Below are 15,000 nucleotides of genomic sequence, written 5' to 3'. Positions count from 1 at the left end.
ATGTTGGTATTATATCTAGATATAGAAAGATATGATTATCTTCATAAACTAAAACTTTCAATTTCCAAAACGTCATTTTTGTTATCAGTAAGTAGGTACATATTTACCAAGTGTTTCTTTTTTTGGGGGAGGGGGGTAGGAGGTTGTCTAGACTTCTTATAGATTATTCTCATTGAGTAATTAAGTCGTTAATATCAATTAAACTCAATATATATAAGCTAAATTTCCTTATTTACCAAAATACAACATTATCAAGGGAAATACAGTTTAAACCTTGCTAGATGATGATTCACAAGGGTCTCCGTATAATGGCCGCATTTCTTTCTTTTCAAAATACATTTATACCTTCGTTTGTGTTGATAAACATGATAGTGGTAACAAAGAAGAGGATAACGATGCTGAAATAATGGTAGAGATGATAATGATAACAATAACAATGTCAGTAATGATGATAGTGATAACATTAAAATTAATAACGACACTACTACAATTAATAATAAGGATAATGGTAAACAACAACATCAACAACAACAATAATAACAATAGTAATAATGATACTAATGATGATACGATTACTATTAATAACAACAAACACAACAACAATGATTGTAAATATTATAATAATATTAGTAAAACAAACAAATATGATAATAATGACGATGATAATAATGATAGTGATGACAATGGTGACAGTGATAATGATAATGTCAGTGATAATGATAATATTATTATGATTATTTCAATGATAATAGAAACACAATAATGAGGATGGTAATAACGATATTAATAATGATTACAGTAATAATGATTTTAAGAACAACAAAAACACTAATATAGTGATAACAATTACCATTATCATATTTAAAATTATAACAATGATAATAGTGATAGTAATAATGATATTATAATAATAATGATAATTATGATAAAAATATTGATAGAGATAATAATAATACAATGATAACAATAATAATAATAATGAAATTAATGATGATAATAATAACAATAATGATGATAGACTAATAATGATGATAACAATCAATTTTGTGGAAAACCTGACATGGATACTTCTTTTCCACATTGGACAATTATTTTCTGTTTGTTTATCATCACCATGATTATTCCAATCATGCCCTTGCTTCGGATTATCTGTAACAGTTTTAGATTTAGCCCTCTAAGCCAGACTGCCATATTATGTAGATTGATTATTGCTGCACCTACTCTGCCTTTTAGTCTGACTGAAACCATTGAACGGTTCCAGGCAGACTCACCACCTAATCATGTGTACATCGGCCAGGTTTGCATCAGTTATAAATTAGTCTTTCTCTTATTTTGTACGGGAAACACAATAGACTTGTGGGACGGTAGTTTGAGCATAATCAGTCTTTTCTTTTAGGTTTTAGGAGAGCTTTTACTTATTTTCCGGATAGATTCCTATTGGGATTCTGAATGTTCAATTGTCTATGAGTGTCTTTGCTATTCGATCTGATGTGACTGTACTCTTGGAACGTTTTGTCTTTCTCCCTGTTTGTTAGTCGGTTAAGGATTTGCCATGTTTTTTTCTACTTGAGTGTTGCATGTCATTGTTATCCACCGTTGTGACCCAATGTCTTCGCCGGTGTTGGTTAAATAGCTGATTATGATGTCTATTGCTTCTTGTTTTGTTTCTGGCGTTGAGTCCCTTTAGGATGTTTCCCTCAAGCGTTTGCCTCTGTCATCCTACCCAGGAATAACGTTTTGTGGTATGCCGAAACTAGTAATTCTGTACGGGTGCTTTTGAAGGTCACTGGAGCATTACTCAATATTATTTTAAGATGGATTTAGCAGGATCTGGGAAACTGAGAGCCGTTTCTTTGAAGCCGGTCCATTTTGTCTTTATGAAGTTCCACCTTGGTTTTGGTTAGACAGGAGATAATTGTATTAGGGCTAGATAATGTATGTATGTAAGAAGGTATGGCGGAGTTGTAACCAATATCGTGTACTGGGTTTAGTATATATTAATTAGGGCTGTGGACGGTGAGCTCTAGGGTGATGTGTGTGTTCCATGTAGTACATCTACAGGGAAAAGCACACAAACATGGTACCCTATTCTACGAACGAAAAGGAAAGTAATATCGAAATATATTTTCTAACATACATACACTCTATGACATCATATATAAATGCTATTAAAAAAATGTAACACAATTGAATTATACTATAAGCTAAATAAATCATTTCTGAACATTACACCGTTAGAAATAAAATTACATAGTCCCCCCTATAAACATTCAGAGAAAACGTACTGGGGCATTTGGGATAAACTAGTATAAGTCTCGTACATACATTGGTGTATATATATTCTCATGGCTACAACAGCACTAATAAAGATAAAAGTGATTACAGCAAAAATGGTTATGGTTTGATGATAATGAGACTATTATCGATGATAATGATGATGATAGTAATAACAATGATTATTAATAACATACTACTAATAGCAATAATGGTAATAAAAGAGAATGATAGTCTATGATTAGATTAATAACGATAATAAAAAATGGTATCAATGTCAGTAGTGACACTAATGTTTTTTTTCAGCTTTCCATTTGCATATTATAATCATTACACTGTTGGAGTTATTATTCTTATCATTGTCACATTCAAGTTCCTCGATTGAACAAGCAAGCGAAAAAAACATAGAGTATCATCAATACGCTTATAATCAACTAATGGTAATAATAATTACTTTAATTATTGAATTTAGTTGCCCCCCCCCCCAAATATCCCTGGATGACGTCATTCCTACGTCATAATCGGTAACTAAGGCAAAAGCGTCCATAGCAACCAAGAAGACGGATGATCAGAGACAATACGTTTCTGTAACTTTACTTTATATTTTGTTATGGAAGGTGTAAGATGTAGTGTTGTCTAGGTATTTTAGACATTTTGTGATCTGTTGGCGATCAACGGTCATAAGACGACCGCTGTAGAATAAGGTTAGTAAGGATATTTTTGGAATATGTGTATTTGTCGATGTATTTGTGTAAGTGTGGTCTTTTATGTGCTTATGCGTATGGAAAACTGGCAGTGTGTCTTTTTCCAATCTTTCTCTTTCTAAATCTTTTGTTGTATAAGTATAACATATTCACATATCCCCTCCCCCAGGTAAATATAATTTTGTTTATACATTTCTGAAAAATACTAATTAAATGCATTCAGCGTCATGTAATCTTTATCCACGGTATAAATTTATAGGCTGCATTAAACTTGGAGGCATATATATGCTATAGATGCATGAGGTTTAGAATGCACATCTTATCTTTATTTTTGCATTCATGCAATTCTTGTTATCAATTCAAATCGCGTAATATACTGATTTATGAATCTCTCTCCCCTTATCGATTCACCTTCTAAAACAAAGTGTTCTCGCAGTCTATTTTTCTTCCATTCAAAAACATCGAATACATTCAGTCTTTTTGTTTATGCCACTTCAGTTGTGTAGCTTGTACCAGTACACTGATAGGCATGTCATTTTGCAACTATATTTTGAAAAGATTTATGCTTTAAGAAATTTCCGTTTTAGATAAGGTTTTCTTGACTACTTTTTCGGTTCTCATTTAGTATTCAGTTTTATTCATGTTATTCGCTTTTTATTGTTTTATATGTAGGTCTCCCTTCTTTTCTTTCTGTTCACTTTTCCGTAATCTGTTTGAACTTTCTGTTCTTGTCTCTCTCTCTTTCTCTCTCTCTCTCTCTCTCTCTCTCTCTCTCTCTCTCTCTCTCTCTCTCTCCATCCCGTTCCATCTCCTACATCCGTCTATATATGTTCACCCTATTTTTCTGTCTACTGTAGCTACCTGCCTACTTACTTGCTTACTTACTTACCTACCTACCTTCCTACCTACTTACCTCCCTCTCTCCCTCCCTACCCAAATACCTAAATACCTAAATACCTAACTCCCTCCCTCCCTCCCTCCCTCCCTCTCTACTTACCTACCCACTACACCTACCGTCCCGTCCCTACTCACCTCCCAGACACAGACACCAAGTCGCAGTCATGGCAAAACGCCCTGAGAAAACCGAAGCGGAGAGGGAGGATGTCGAACTCGAAGGGGCGGAGAGCCTGCTGGTCAAACTCAAGAAGCAGTACCGCATGATGGAGAGGAACCGGCGCCAGTATCGAGACGAAGCTACTGTCCTCTTGGTGCGACAAAGGTATGGGGTGGGGGGGGGAGGGGGGGTTGTATGCGTGAGAAAGTGTGTGGCTGTTCCTTTTTTTGTGATGTTATTTATAGGTGTTATTCTTGTTATCTATTATGTTTGTTGTTTTATTTGTTATTTTGATGTTATGAGCGTGATAAAGTGATTGTATGCGAAGAAGTGCGTGGCTACTCCTTCTTGTGATGTTATTTCTTGATTTTCTATGTTGTGTTGTTGTTTTTTTTCTCTTTCTTAATTTTGTTATTGTTATTTATTTTTTGTTTATACAGCTATCCGCTTTTATGTGATGGTATGGTGTAGTGAGGGGATCGAATGCGTGAGGAAGTGTGTTTTTTATTCCTGTGGTGATATATATATATATTTTTTTTTTGTGCTTCATTATTATCTGTTTGTTTATTTGTTTACTCGCGATTGTCACCTTTGACGTGACAGAGGTACGGACTGTTTTTTTTCTCTTTGTTGTTGTCACTAATATGACATTTGGTTTCTATTTGCCTTTTCTATATATGAAGAACTGGAGCTTTTAACTTACAGACAGAAAGGTAGCTTCTGGATATTCTCTTTTATTATTTCTTTAATCCTTATTCACGAGAAGCTTTTATTCTAAGAACATTAGCTATACAAAGGAATTGTTCTAAATTCTAATACAAAGTAGTGTTGAGGCTCCAGACTATGTAAGTGTAATAAAGCAAAGTTTCTAATTAAATGTACGTTATCAGATACTCTAGTTCTTCGTACATTACAAACACAAAACATCCTCTGGTAAAATAACAATATTGATAATATAATTTGTAGTAGTAGATACAGGAAGAAAGAACAAGATCCTCCAATATATTGAGGATGATGATAATTATAACAATTATAATGATAATGATGATGATACTAATAATAACAGTAATTATGATAATAGTAATGATAAAGATGCTGATAATGAAAATGGTAATAATAATAAAAATAATGATAATTGGAAAAGATTATTATAAGGATTATAATAAAAGTGATGTGATAAAAATGAAAATAATGATGGTAATGAAAATAAAAATTATAAGAATAAAATGATAATCATAATATTGATAACGTAACAGCGATAATGTTATGAAAATTAATAACAATCACAACAATGCTTAGGAAGATCCTGTCTGAGCTGCAGAAGGAGAAGGGCGACTTAGAGAACCACTTGACGGCCATGGTGAACCCGCAGAACGAGTCACGTGACCAGCGAACCATCACCACCCTGGCTTCTACACTCGATCGTCAGACAAAGTACCAACAGCTGATTGACGAGGAGAGGGATAAGGTAAGAGTGTGTGTGTGAGGGGGGGGGGGGGCTCTGCTTTCGTTAGGTGTTTGTTTGATTGTTTGTTTATGACTCTGGCTCTGGTTCTGGCTCTTTCTTTTTTTCTCTGTCTCTCGCGCTCTCTTTACCTACCTGTCTTTCCTCTCTCCTTCAATCCATTTCTCTTTTCTCTCTCTCTCTCTCTCTCTCTCTCTCTATATATATATATATATATATATATATATATATATATATATATATATATATATATTTATGTGTCTATTCCCCTCTGTCCTTCTACCAACCATCTTCACTACCACAACCAACGTCTTACCATATCGCCGCCATTGATACCCAAAACCGAAATAAATGGAAAAAAAGATCTCAACCAAAAATACCTTCCTTTCACTTGTCTCAAAAAAAATCAACCCAAAATCAACCTCGTTCAATTTCCCTCTAAAAAAAATGTCAACCAAAATCAACCTCCTTCAATTCCCTCCAATATCAACCCAAAAAATTAACCTCCTTCAAGTTTCCTCCAAAAGTATCAACCAAAAACCTCCCGTAGAGCCTCTAACGCAGATCAAGGACCTGTACGTAGCAGCTAAAAATCTCAACGAAAGGCGTCCCTCAATAGGATAAAAGAAAGCCACATTAAGAACGAGGAAAGAGAGAGAGAGAGAGAGAGAGAGAGGGAGAGAGAGAGAGAGAGAGAGAGAGAGAGAGGAAGAAGGAAACTTCTGCGGACTCAGGTCTCATTTTTGACATCCTACATCCGAAGAACTTAAAAAACAACAACTTCAAAACGTCTGTGCCTTCGTATTATCATATCTGTGTATGTATACGTTACGTTTCTTCCTTTCTTTTCTTCCAATCAACCTCCCTCGATTTCCCTCCGCAGATCAGCGAACTCGACACCTCCATCGCCGCGGCTGAGAAGAAAGTCCGGGAGTCCAGACGTCGAGTGCCATCCGCCCGCCAACTCGAGTCCCGAAGGTTGGCAGCGCTCAGTGCCAAGAAAGCTCTGCAAAACCGTATCCAGCAGGCGAGTTGTTGGTCGTTGCGTATTGTTGCTGTCGTTTTTAATATTTGTTTTGCTGTTATTCATCGTTGGTATTGGCCCTGTTGATGATTTCAGAATTGATAGTAATAGTAGTTACTCATTATTATTATCAGTTTTTTTTTCTGTCGTAGTCATTATCATCGTTATTTGTATCATTTATTAGTATTATCATTCTGACTTTTATCATTATTGTAGATATCATCTTTCCAATATCCTCGTCATTGTTATTCTAGTAATTTACATAATCATTATTGTCGCTATCATCATCATCATCATCACCACCATTATCACGTTCATCATTCTCATCAAACGTCAACACCGACAATATCACCACATATTGCATCTAAAACGTGAATTTCATCCTTTATGTTTCAGGCAACGGTTCGTCTTAACGCAGTGTTGGCTGACAATCGTGTCTTAAGGACAAATCTTGAAAACCTGTTGAAGGAAAGAGACAAATTTATGCTTCAGGTGAGTGGTGACAACAGGCGAAGGAAGGGAGAGCGGAGGGCGGAGGTAGAGGGAGGGAGAGGAGGGGGAGGGAGCGTAGGAAGTGAGTGGGAGGGAGGGAGGGAGAGGGAGAATGAGAGGGAGGGAGGGAGGGAGGGAGAGAGGGAGAAAAAGAGAGAAAGAGAGAAAGGATGAGAGAGAGTATTAGTCAGCAGAATGGGTTACATGACAATTCAAATCCTTTTATAATTCTGATTCTTGTCAGACACTCATGAGTTCCAAAGAGTGCCGCACACTTACCTTACTACGCATCTCTTCATTCACATTTCCCCAACTACACTTACTTTCAGGATCAACCACACTTTGGAAAATGTCCTCACGCATATACTCATACCTACATAATAACAAGCCCTATGAAAACCCTAGATGACCTAAGCTAACCATGACCTTGCAGGGCCAGCGTCTGGAGAAGCAACTGCAAGGGACAGTCAAGAGAAAGAGTGATGTGATGGACCAGGTCACCAAAGCATATTCCGAGAGGTACGTTAATTGGTTTCCTTTTCACAGTAGACTTCAACGGAGTTCACAGGTCAACTCATGAATATAGATTATCATGCAGTGGAACAAGAGGGCCAAATGACTGTCACTACGGCTTACTCAAGGATGTAGCCGTCAAACGCAAATTATATATATCGAGACAACTTATTAGATTTACTTGGAATACCGATAAGAATCTTCTAGAATTGGTAAAGAAAACAATGGTGTCGTTAATTGATACTATTTGTCTGGCGTGTGAGAGAATCAACTTTCGTAAAGCAAGACAATTATGAACTATATATAGATACACAAGGGTTATTAATGAGAGATTGAGGATTTATTGAACTGACGCATGTTTTCCCAAAGATGTAGTCAATAGGAAAGGGTATCCAGTATATTATTCTCTCTTATTCCTATTTTTCTCCATAAATCATCAGTTTCTCACACCGACTCTCAGTTGATATACAATTGCATAATGTCAGCTGGTAGAAAAGCAAACACTATACACTATATATATTTATTAAGAGCTCGACACGGTAGAGTGTTTGGTCATTTATGATATCGACGCCGACTCCATCTCTCTCCTTTCCCCGCCAGGGACGAAGCCCAGACGAAGATGCGTGCCCTGAGGGAACGCGCTGAACGTGATGCCCAACAGTATACCCACGAACTCAAAAAACTGCAGCGCGCCCTCGACCACCAGCAACACCTACGGGCTTTTGTGGCCACGATTTCTGCAGGAGAGGAAGAGGAGACGTCGAGGCGGAAAGGAGACGGTGAGAGCACGTTCAGCTTTCCTAGCTTGTGCACTGTTATTCGGTGTAATTGTGTAAGAAATTCTTGGTTAATTATGTATACAAATACGCGTCCATATATGTATATACATATATATATATATATATATACACATATATGATTGAGAGTACACAAATATAATATACACATCATATATCCCTCTTTTCTCCAGGTGAAGGCGTGGAGCCAAGGGGACCAGAGCAGACCCTCATAACTTACAGAGCCTCCGTATCTCACCTGAGAGAGATGAGCGGTGAAGACTCCGTGGAGGCGCTCGTCACGAACTACCTGCAGGCGGAGAACGACAACTACACGCTCTTCACTTACATTTCGGATCTGAATAACGAGGTGATGGAAGACGGAAGAGCGAGAGAGGGATAGAGAAACTATGAGGGAGAGCGAAAAAAAAGGAAGAGGGAGAAAAGGCAATAAAACAGAAGAGGATATATGCCAGGTACACACAAAATACCTTTTAAAAGATGAATAATAAATGTCTTCGTATTCTACTTCCACCAGGTTACCAGCCTGACAGCAGAGGTTCGACGTCTTCGAGAGCAGATCGAAGACACTCGAAGCAAGAGCGCCGAACACGAGCGCGAGACACAGCGAACCATTTCGCAGCTACTGGTGAGCAAAAATTATTTTAATTTTTGATAAGGATAATTTTTTATAACAATAATGCTTTTTGATAATAAGAATAATGTAATGTTGTAACTCTTTATCAACTGATAATAGCAATACCATAATATCCAAACAGCTGCAGTAACACTGTGTTGAACGGAAATTTATAATGTTACGTAAACTCTACACACTAAAAATATATTTTAAACTATATATATAAATATATGAATATATATATATATATATATATATATATATATATATATATATATATATATATATATATATATATATATACTGTGTAATTGAAGAAGGTACATTTCAATGCACGTGACAATACAACAAATACCATCCTAAATGCTACAAGCTAATATGAAACCCAGCCGTCACGTTACCCATCCCTAAGAGCTACTTGTACACCACACTCGATTTTACTCAATCACAAATAATAACAATAATAATAATAATAATAATAATAATAATCATAATAATAACACACCAAAGCTTCACATGATATTCAACATAATCCCACTCCCACTCCACCACGCGACGCCGCCCTTCAGGCCGACGTGGAAAGCGCCGACGAGGCAGTGGAGCTCCTGGAGGCGGACCTCAGACGAGCCGAAGAAACGCTGACGGAGATGAAGACGGCGACTCAGGAACTCTTCGACCTGATGCAGTGCGACCCTCAGCCGGTGGTGGCCATCGTGGGTGAGTTCGGAGGAGGGGGAAGAGGAGGAGGAGGAGGGGGAGAGGGGAGGGGAGGGGTGGAGAGGGAGAGGAGGAGGAGGGGGAGGGGTGGAGAGGGAGGGAGGGGGAGGGGAGGAGGGGGGGAGGGGAGGGAGGGGGAAGGAGGGGAGGGGAGGGAGGAGGAGGGGAGGGGAGAGGGGAGGGGAGGGGAGGGAGGGGAGGGGAGGGGAGGGGAGGAGGAGGAGGAGGAGGAGGAGGAGGAGGGAAGGAGGAGGAGGATGGGGAGGGGTGGAGAAGGATTGTGGTGAATGGTTGGGGAGGTAGTAGTTAAATGATGAGGTTGGTTGTGGTTATTAACTGAATAGTGTGATGTGTGATGAAGAGACGCTGGTAATTAACTGATTAGTGGTGAATGACTGATAAAAAAGTTGGTTATTAACTAATTAGTGTTATAGGAGTGACGGAAAGAGGTTGATTATTCACTGATTATTGTTGTACCAGTGACGAAAAGAGGTTAGCTTTTGACTTACTACCCAGTAGGTGAGTGACAAAAACAAGTTGATTATCAACTGCTTAGTGAGAGACGAAAAAAAGCTTCGTCATTGACTAATAGATTGTTAGAGGAAGATAATTGATGATAAGAGATGGTTAATGAATCGAGATAAAAGATTGATGACCAGATTGATGATTGCTAATAGAATCATTAACCTGGTGGCCGTCGTGACTCCCGAGTGATTCATGAATTTGATTCTCAAAAGTAAATGAATCATGACTGAGTAACGGTTTGGTAATTGATATATTTTTAATTGTGAGTACATATTTATCCTTACATATTTAATAAATGTTTTCTGTGGTTAGTAGAGTATTATTAGTTACAGATAAGTGACAGTTGAAAACAGTTGAGTGTAAAGTTTCATGTAGGATTAGCCTCGAAACACCTTCATAATTATCATTATTACAACATCGTGTCACTGAAAAATTCACCAGCGATTATGTCACTGGGATAACCGTGGTACTATTACGATTAACATTATCATTGTTGTTACATAACATGGTTATCATGCGATTACGCAAGTACCATCTTCCTATAAGGTATTATCTGATACGGGGCAACAGCAATAAAGCCTACCGTTAAATTTGCAATTCTAATATTACTATGCCATCACCCCCGCAATTATTGGAGTCACTTATTCATCACCTAGACAATGATCGTCACATATTCACCTCGACATAAGCAGCTCAATAATTACTACCAATAATTCAACCACCTAATCAGCACAGTAATTACTTCAAAAATTACTATAACGTAACCGCTAACCCTATAGTTGTATCAGTAATCTAACTACCACACAATTACCATCACTGCTATCGTCAACAACGTAATCTCCCACATTATGTAGTCAGGAATCTCCACCCCTAAAATCAAGAAAGCTACGAATCCTTTACAATTATTACCACGTGATCATTTAATTGCTCACAAAAAAAAAACGCCGCTTACTCATCAGCGCTATCCTTACCTCGGAGACCCCCCCCCCCATTAATCGTAATCGCAATAAAGTCGCCAAATAACCACCACACTTTCCCCCCGAACCACATCTCAAGGCGGAGGAGAGATCACCAGCGCGTCCGTGTCCGTTTACCTCTCCGTGGTGGAGCAACGGGTCCACGAGGTCCTACAGCTGAGACAGTTCCTGCTGGCGGAGGAGCTGGGTCCAGGATCAGGGTACGAGGACGACGCTCCCCACGACGAAGGATCCGAAGGAAGGTCCTCGTCCGCTTCGTCCACGCGTTTCGTCCTGCCCATTGGGAAGCCCCAGTGAGTAATAACACGTGGGTTTCTTGATCTAGCACGAATGTTAAAAACAAAAAAATCACCGAAAAGTCGTCCTTCCCATCGAGCTAGACAAGGACGGGAATATTCGGGAAACGTGAATATTTTCAGTCCGTTTAGAAGTTTAGAGGTTACTTGCAGAGACGCAAGGGAAAGAACTTGATATTAGATTTTACAATACTTTTTTCTAGATAATGTTTCTCTCTCTGCAGGTTGAGCCACGCTGCACACGCCAACGATGAAGAACCAGTAAACGGCGGTCCTCTCACCCATGTGGACCTCATGTCCAACATGAGGAGGTTCATACCAGACTCGGGAGATAATTAAGGGGCAAGCATACACTTACACATACATAAGCTTAAGTATAAAAGTAAAGACAGAGAACAGAGTAAAGTAGTTGGGTCTTGGGGAGAGAGAGAGAGAGAGAGAGAGAGAGAGAGAGAGAGAAAATGTGGCTAATTTACATATAAGCAAACACTTAAAGTTAGAATACGGAACTGCCAAGGGATAACTCGCTACAAAATTAATCCCTGCCCATAGTAGAGCCTGAAATAAGATAGAAAAGATAAATCTACAGATAGGTAAATGGGACGGAAAGTTAAGGAGACATAGATAAATGGGAGATAAGAAAGCGGGAGATAGAGAGAAAATAAGTACATGAATACCAAGGAAGCAAGAGCGGGAAATGGGGATATATGTTTTCTTTTTCTAAATCAAAACCTACTATTATTCATTGTTTGTATAAATGACGCTATACTTTACCATTAATTTACCTTTTGTTGTAAGTTATCAGAAGGAATAAATTCGTTATAGCCATAATCCGTATCATTGTTATCCCATTAATTATATTAACAAGTTAACCTAATAAGTATTACTCCTCGCACACACAATACGATTAGATATAATAGAGATTATACTAAGATCTCATTACTAGACAAAATTACATAAGTAAAAGGTATTTATGATGTATATAAAAATGTATATAAAAAGCAAATTGTTAATAAAATTCCTGGAGATGACATTTATAATGGACGTGACTGCACACTTAGTATGGGATCAATTTAGACGTGCCATAAACCACCGCGGAAATGATTAAACACGCGTGTAAGGCAGATGCTAGGCGATAAGGTTTGAAAAGAATGGATGGAAGGCGATGCGTACTCTTCGGTTTATATAAAAATGAATAGAATAAAAAGATGAATAACAGAAATACAGTCATTACTAATCATTTACACAATAAAACAGATCATCGCACTTTGTATGAATGCTACTGTATGTATTTAGTGATTTTCCTTTATTTGTTGATAAGTATCTGCAACGTCAAGAGGTTAGGTAAAAAAAAAACTATACTCACTGATATTAATTATAGAGGAAATCATTGATTAAATATCAAAAGTAAACATATTCTATAATATTAATTTTATTTCCCTCAAGAATAGGTATTTTTATTATTGCAAATGTTATTATTATCCTCATTGTCATTGTTATTATCACTATCATCATCATCGTCATTATTAACAGTGCTACTATCAGTCATCGTTATTGCTGCGATGTTATTATCATTATCACCGTCTTCATATTCGGCATTATAATTATTTTCAATGTCACGGTTACAATACACCAAATGTATCATGACGGCGGTACTGTTAAGATATACATCGATATAATTTTCGATCTCATTATCATCAAGTTTGTGTACTTGTATTTTTGTTGCCAAGAGGGCTGTCCCGGCGGATGCTTGTTCGAAACTGATATTGTAATACAGAGAACAATCGTAAATATGAATATGAAGTACCTATAATTTCGTAAGTAATAAAAAGATGGATACAAAGTGTCGCAAGTGCAAGAAATGCTTTAGTCGACCATGGAAAAAATTCCTGGCACCCTTTTCCTCTAGGGTTATCCTCACCTATCCTCTCCTCTCGCTCATTTCATGTTACGGTAATTATTATTGCCATTACTGTTACCCTTGTTAATTGCATCATAATGAACATTCTTATCACAATTTACATAATGTGAAATAAAGATTTTAGTTTAGTTTAGATCTTTATTTACCACCCTGGCTAAATGCACAGGCATTGGCAAGCTTTGATACATTGATGTTGTCATGGCATTGTTGCTAACATTGTTTTACAAATTAAGGTAATAACATGATTATATTCTCTAATATATCAACTGTGAATAGACATTTAATGAATGTTGTAATAGGATATTACATACCGAATTTCGGATATAACATAAGTACATCTTCTAGTACAGATGATGGTATGAAATAATTACATAACTCTGCATATCTCATGCTAGGTGGCCGGAAAGGTAATGTTCAAGTGTTCGTTTATACTCTTCGTTGCAAAGTCTGCATTTAGTTTCCTCAACAGCGCATTCTGAACTGACCTGCCAATACATTCTGTATCCAATCCTGATTCTTGCAGTCAAAATGTCACATTGTCTTGTTCTCGTCTTACATGAACCATAAATGAATGTCTCCTGTGAAAACAGGTCAAAATAGTTTATGCTACAGCTTTCAAGTCTTTGAGAATTTGTTAGCCCCATCAAGTCCTCCATATTGGAGGTTCTTATTATGTATGAGATCCTAGCAAGAGGTATGCCAAAGTCTATATCCACAATTTGCTTATCACATGCTGCCCTCGCTAGGCGATCTGCATGATCATGTTTAGCGATTCCAACATGCGATGGTATCCACACATAATGTATAACATGGCCCAGTTCCTTGGTGCAATGTACATTTATTCTTATATAATTTACGATATTTCCAGCACCTTTATCTAGAGTGTTCAGAGCCTGGAGAGCACTCTGCGAGTCGCAGAAAATTACTCCTGAGCCTTGAGTTAACAGAAAGTCTGTGGCTATGAGTATTCCTGCCAACTCAGTTTGCGTAGTGCTCGCCCAGTCATGAACCCTCCTACAAGCTTGGTGCTGCAAAATATTGTTTTATATACAACATAAACACATTCTGCTCTGCTTCCAGATTATGGATCCATCAATGTAGCCCTCATAGTCATTATTCAGAGTTTCAAGATGCTCATTAATGTTGCTTAGGTATAGCTGGTGAAACCGTGTCTTTTTTAGGGACATTAACATAAAATACGTACAATGTCGACATTTTCCACGGTGGAATAGAACGTCCATATGGGTACCTACCCATATTTAATTGGTGTATGAATTTGTGTACTTGCAACAAAGAATTTGAGTATGGCTCGGTATTGTTATGCAAAGTTGGATTTTCTATCTTATGTTTCAGTTGCATTTGGAACTCTGTAATATAGAGGGGTTCTTTAATTTGTTTGACACCAAATATAGTATTGATGTATTATATTCTTTCGTAAATAGATGGTAAGTTGAGTTCCGTTATCATGTTCACAATCCACGTTGTTTTGGGGGCACCGAGAATGATCCTCATGGCTGCATTCTGCACAGTTTCTAGACAAGTTAAATCTGATTCCTTAAATTATATAATCTACGTCTGACTGTATGTATGACAAGTAAATGAGTCTAGCAATGTTAACATTGATA

At 37.5% G+C, this 15,000-nt stretch overlaps 1 protein-coding gene across 1 annotated transcript; it reads left to right on the top strand.

Moving 5' to 3' along the window:
- Positions 1 to 4,021: 4,021 nt before the first annotated feature.
- Positions 4,022 to 12,424, top strand: Ccdc114 (Coiled-coil domain containing protein 114). Its single transcript, XM_043019438.2, has 11 exons — positions 4,022 to 4,197; positions 5,332 to 5,500; positions 6,381 to 6,524; positions 6,918 to 7,013; positions 7,447 to 7,532; positions 8,127 to 8,305; positions 8,497 to 8,672; positions 8,841 to 8,951; positions 9,509 to 9,656; positions 11,238 to 11,451; positions 11,679 to 12,424. Exons 1-11 carry the CDS (start codon positions 4,040 to 4,042, stop codon positions 11,791 to 11,793), a joined length of 1,596 nt encoding a protein of 531 aa, XP_042875372.1. The 5' UTR covers positions 4,022 to 4,039; the 3' UTR covers positions 11,794 to 12,424.
- The last annotated feature ends 2,576 nt before the right edge of the window (positions 12,425 to 15,000 follow it).

Source organism: Penaeus japonicus, unplaced genomic scaffold (assembly GCF_977035675.1).
Source record: "Penaeus japonicus unplaced genomic scaffold, GWHDUDI00000001_assembly GWHDUDI00000007, whole genome shotgun sequence".
NCBI classification, from domain to species: domain Eukaryota; kingdom Metazoa; phylum Arthropoda; class Malacostraca; order Decapoda; family Penaeidae; genus Penaeus; species Penaeus japonicus.
The sequence above is the reverse complement of the archived record's forward strand: the minus strand, read 5'-3'. Positions and strand labels throughout refer to the sequence as shown.

What these genes read in the sequence shown, in the direction of transcription:
- Ccdc114 (XM_043019438.2), top strand. Translation starts at nt 4,040, where the DNA reads ATGGCAAAACGCCCTGAGAAAACCGAAGCGGAGAGGGAGGATGTCGAA. An exon ending in GTCCTCTTGGTGCGACAAAG is followed by an intron (nt 4,198 to 5,331) that starts GTATGGGGTGGG and finishes AACAATGCTTAG; the next exon opens with GAAGATCCTGTCTGAGCTGC. An exon ending in TGCAAAACCGTATCCAGCAG is followed by an intron (nt 6,525 to 6,917) that starts GCGAGTTGTTGG and finishes TTTATGTTTCAG; the next exon opens with GCAACGGTTCGTCTTAACGC.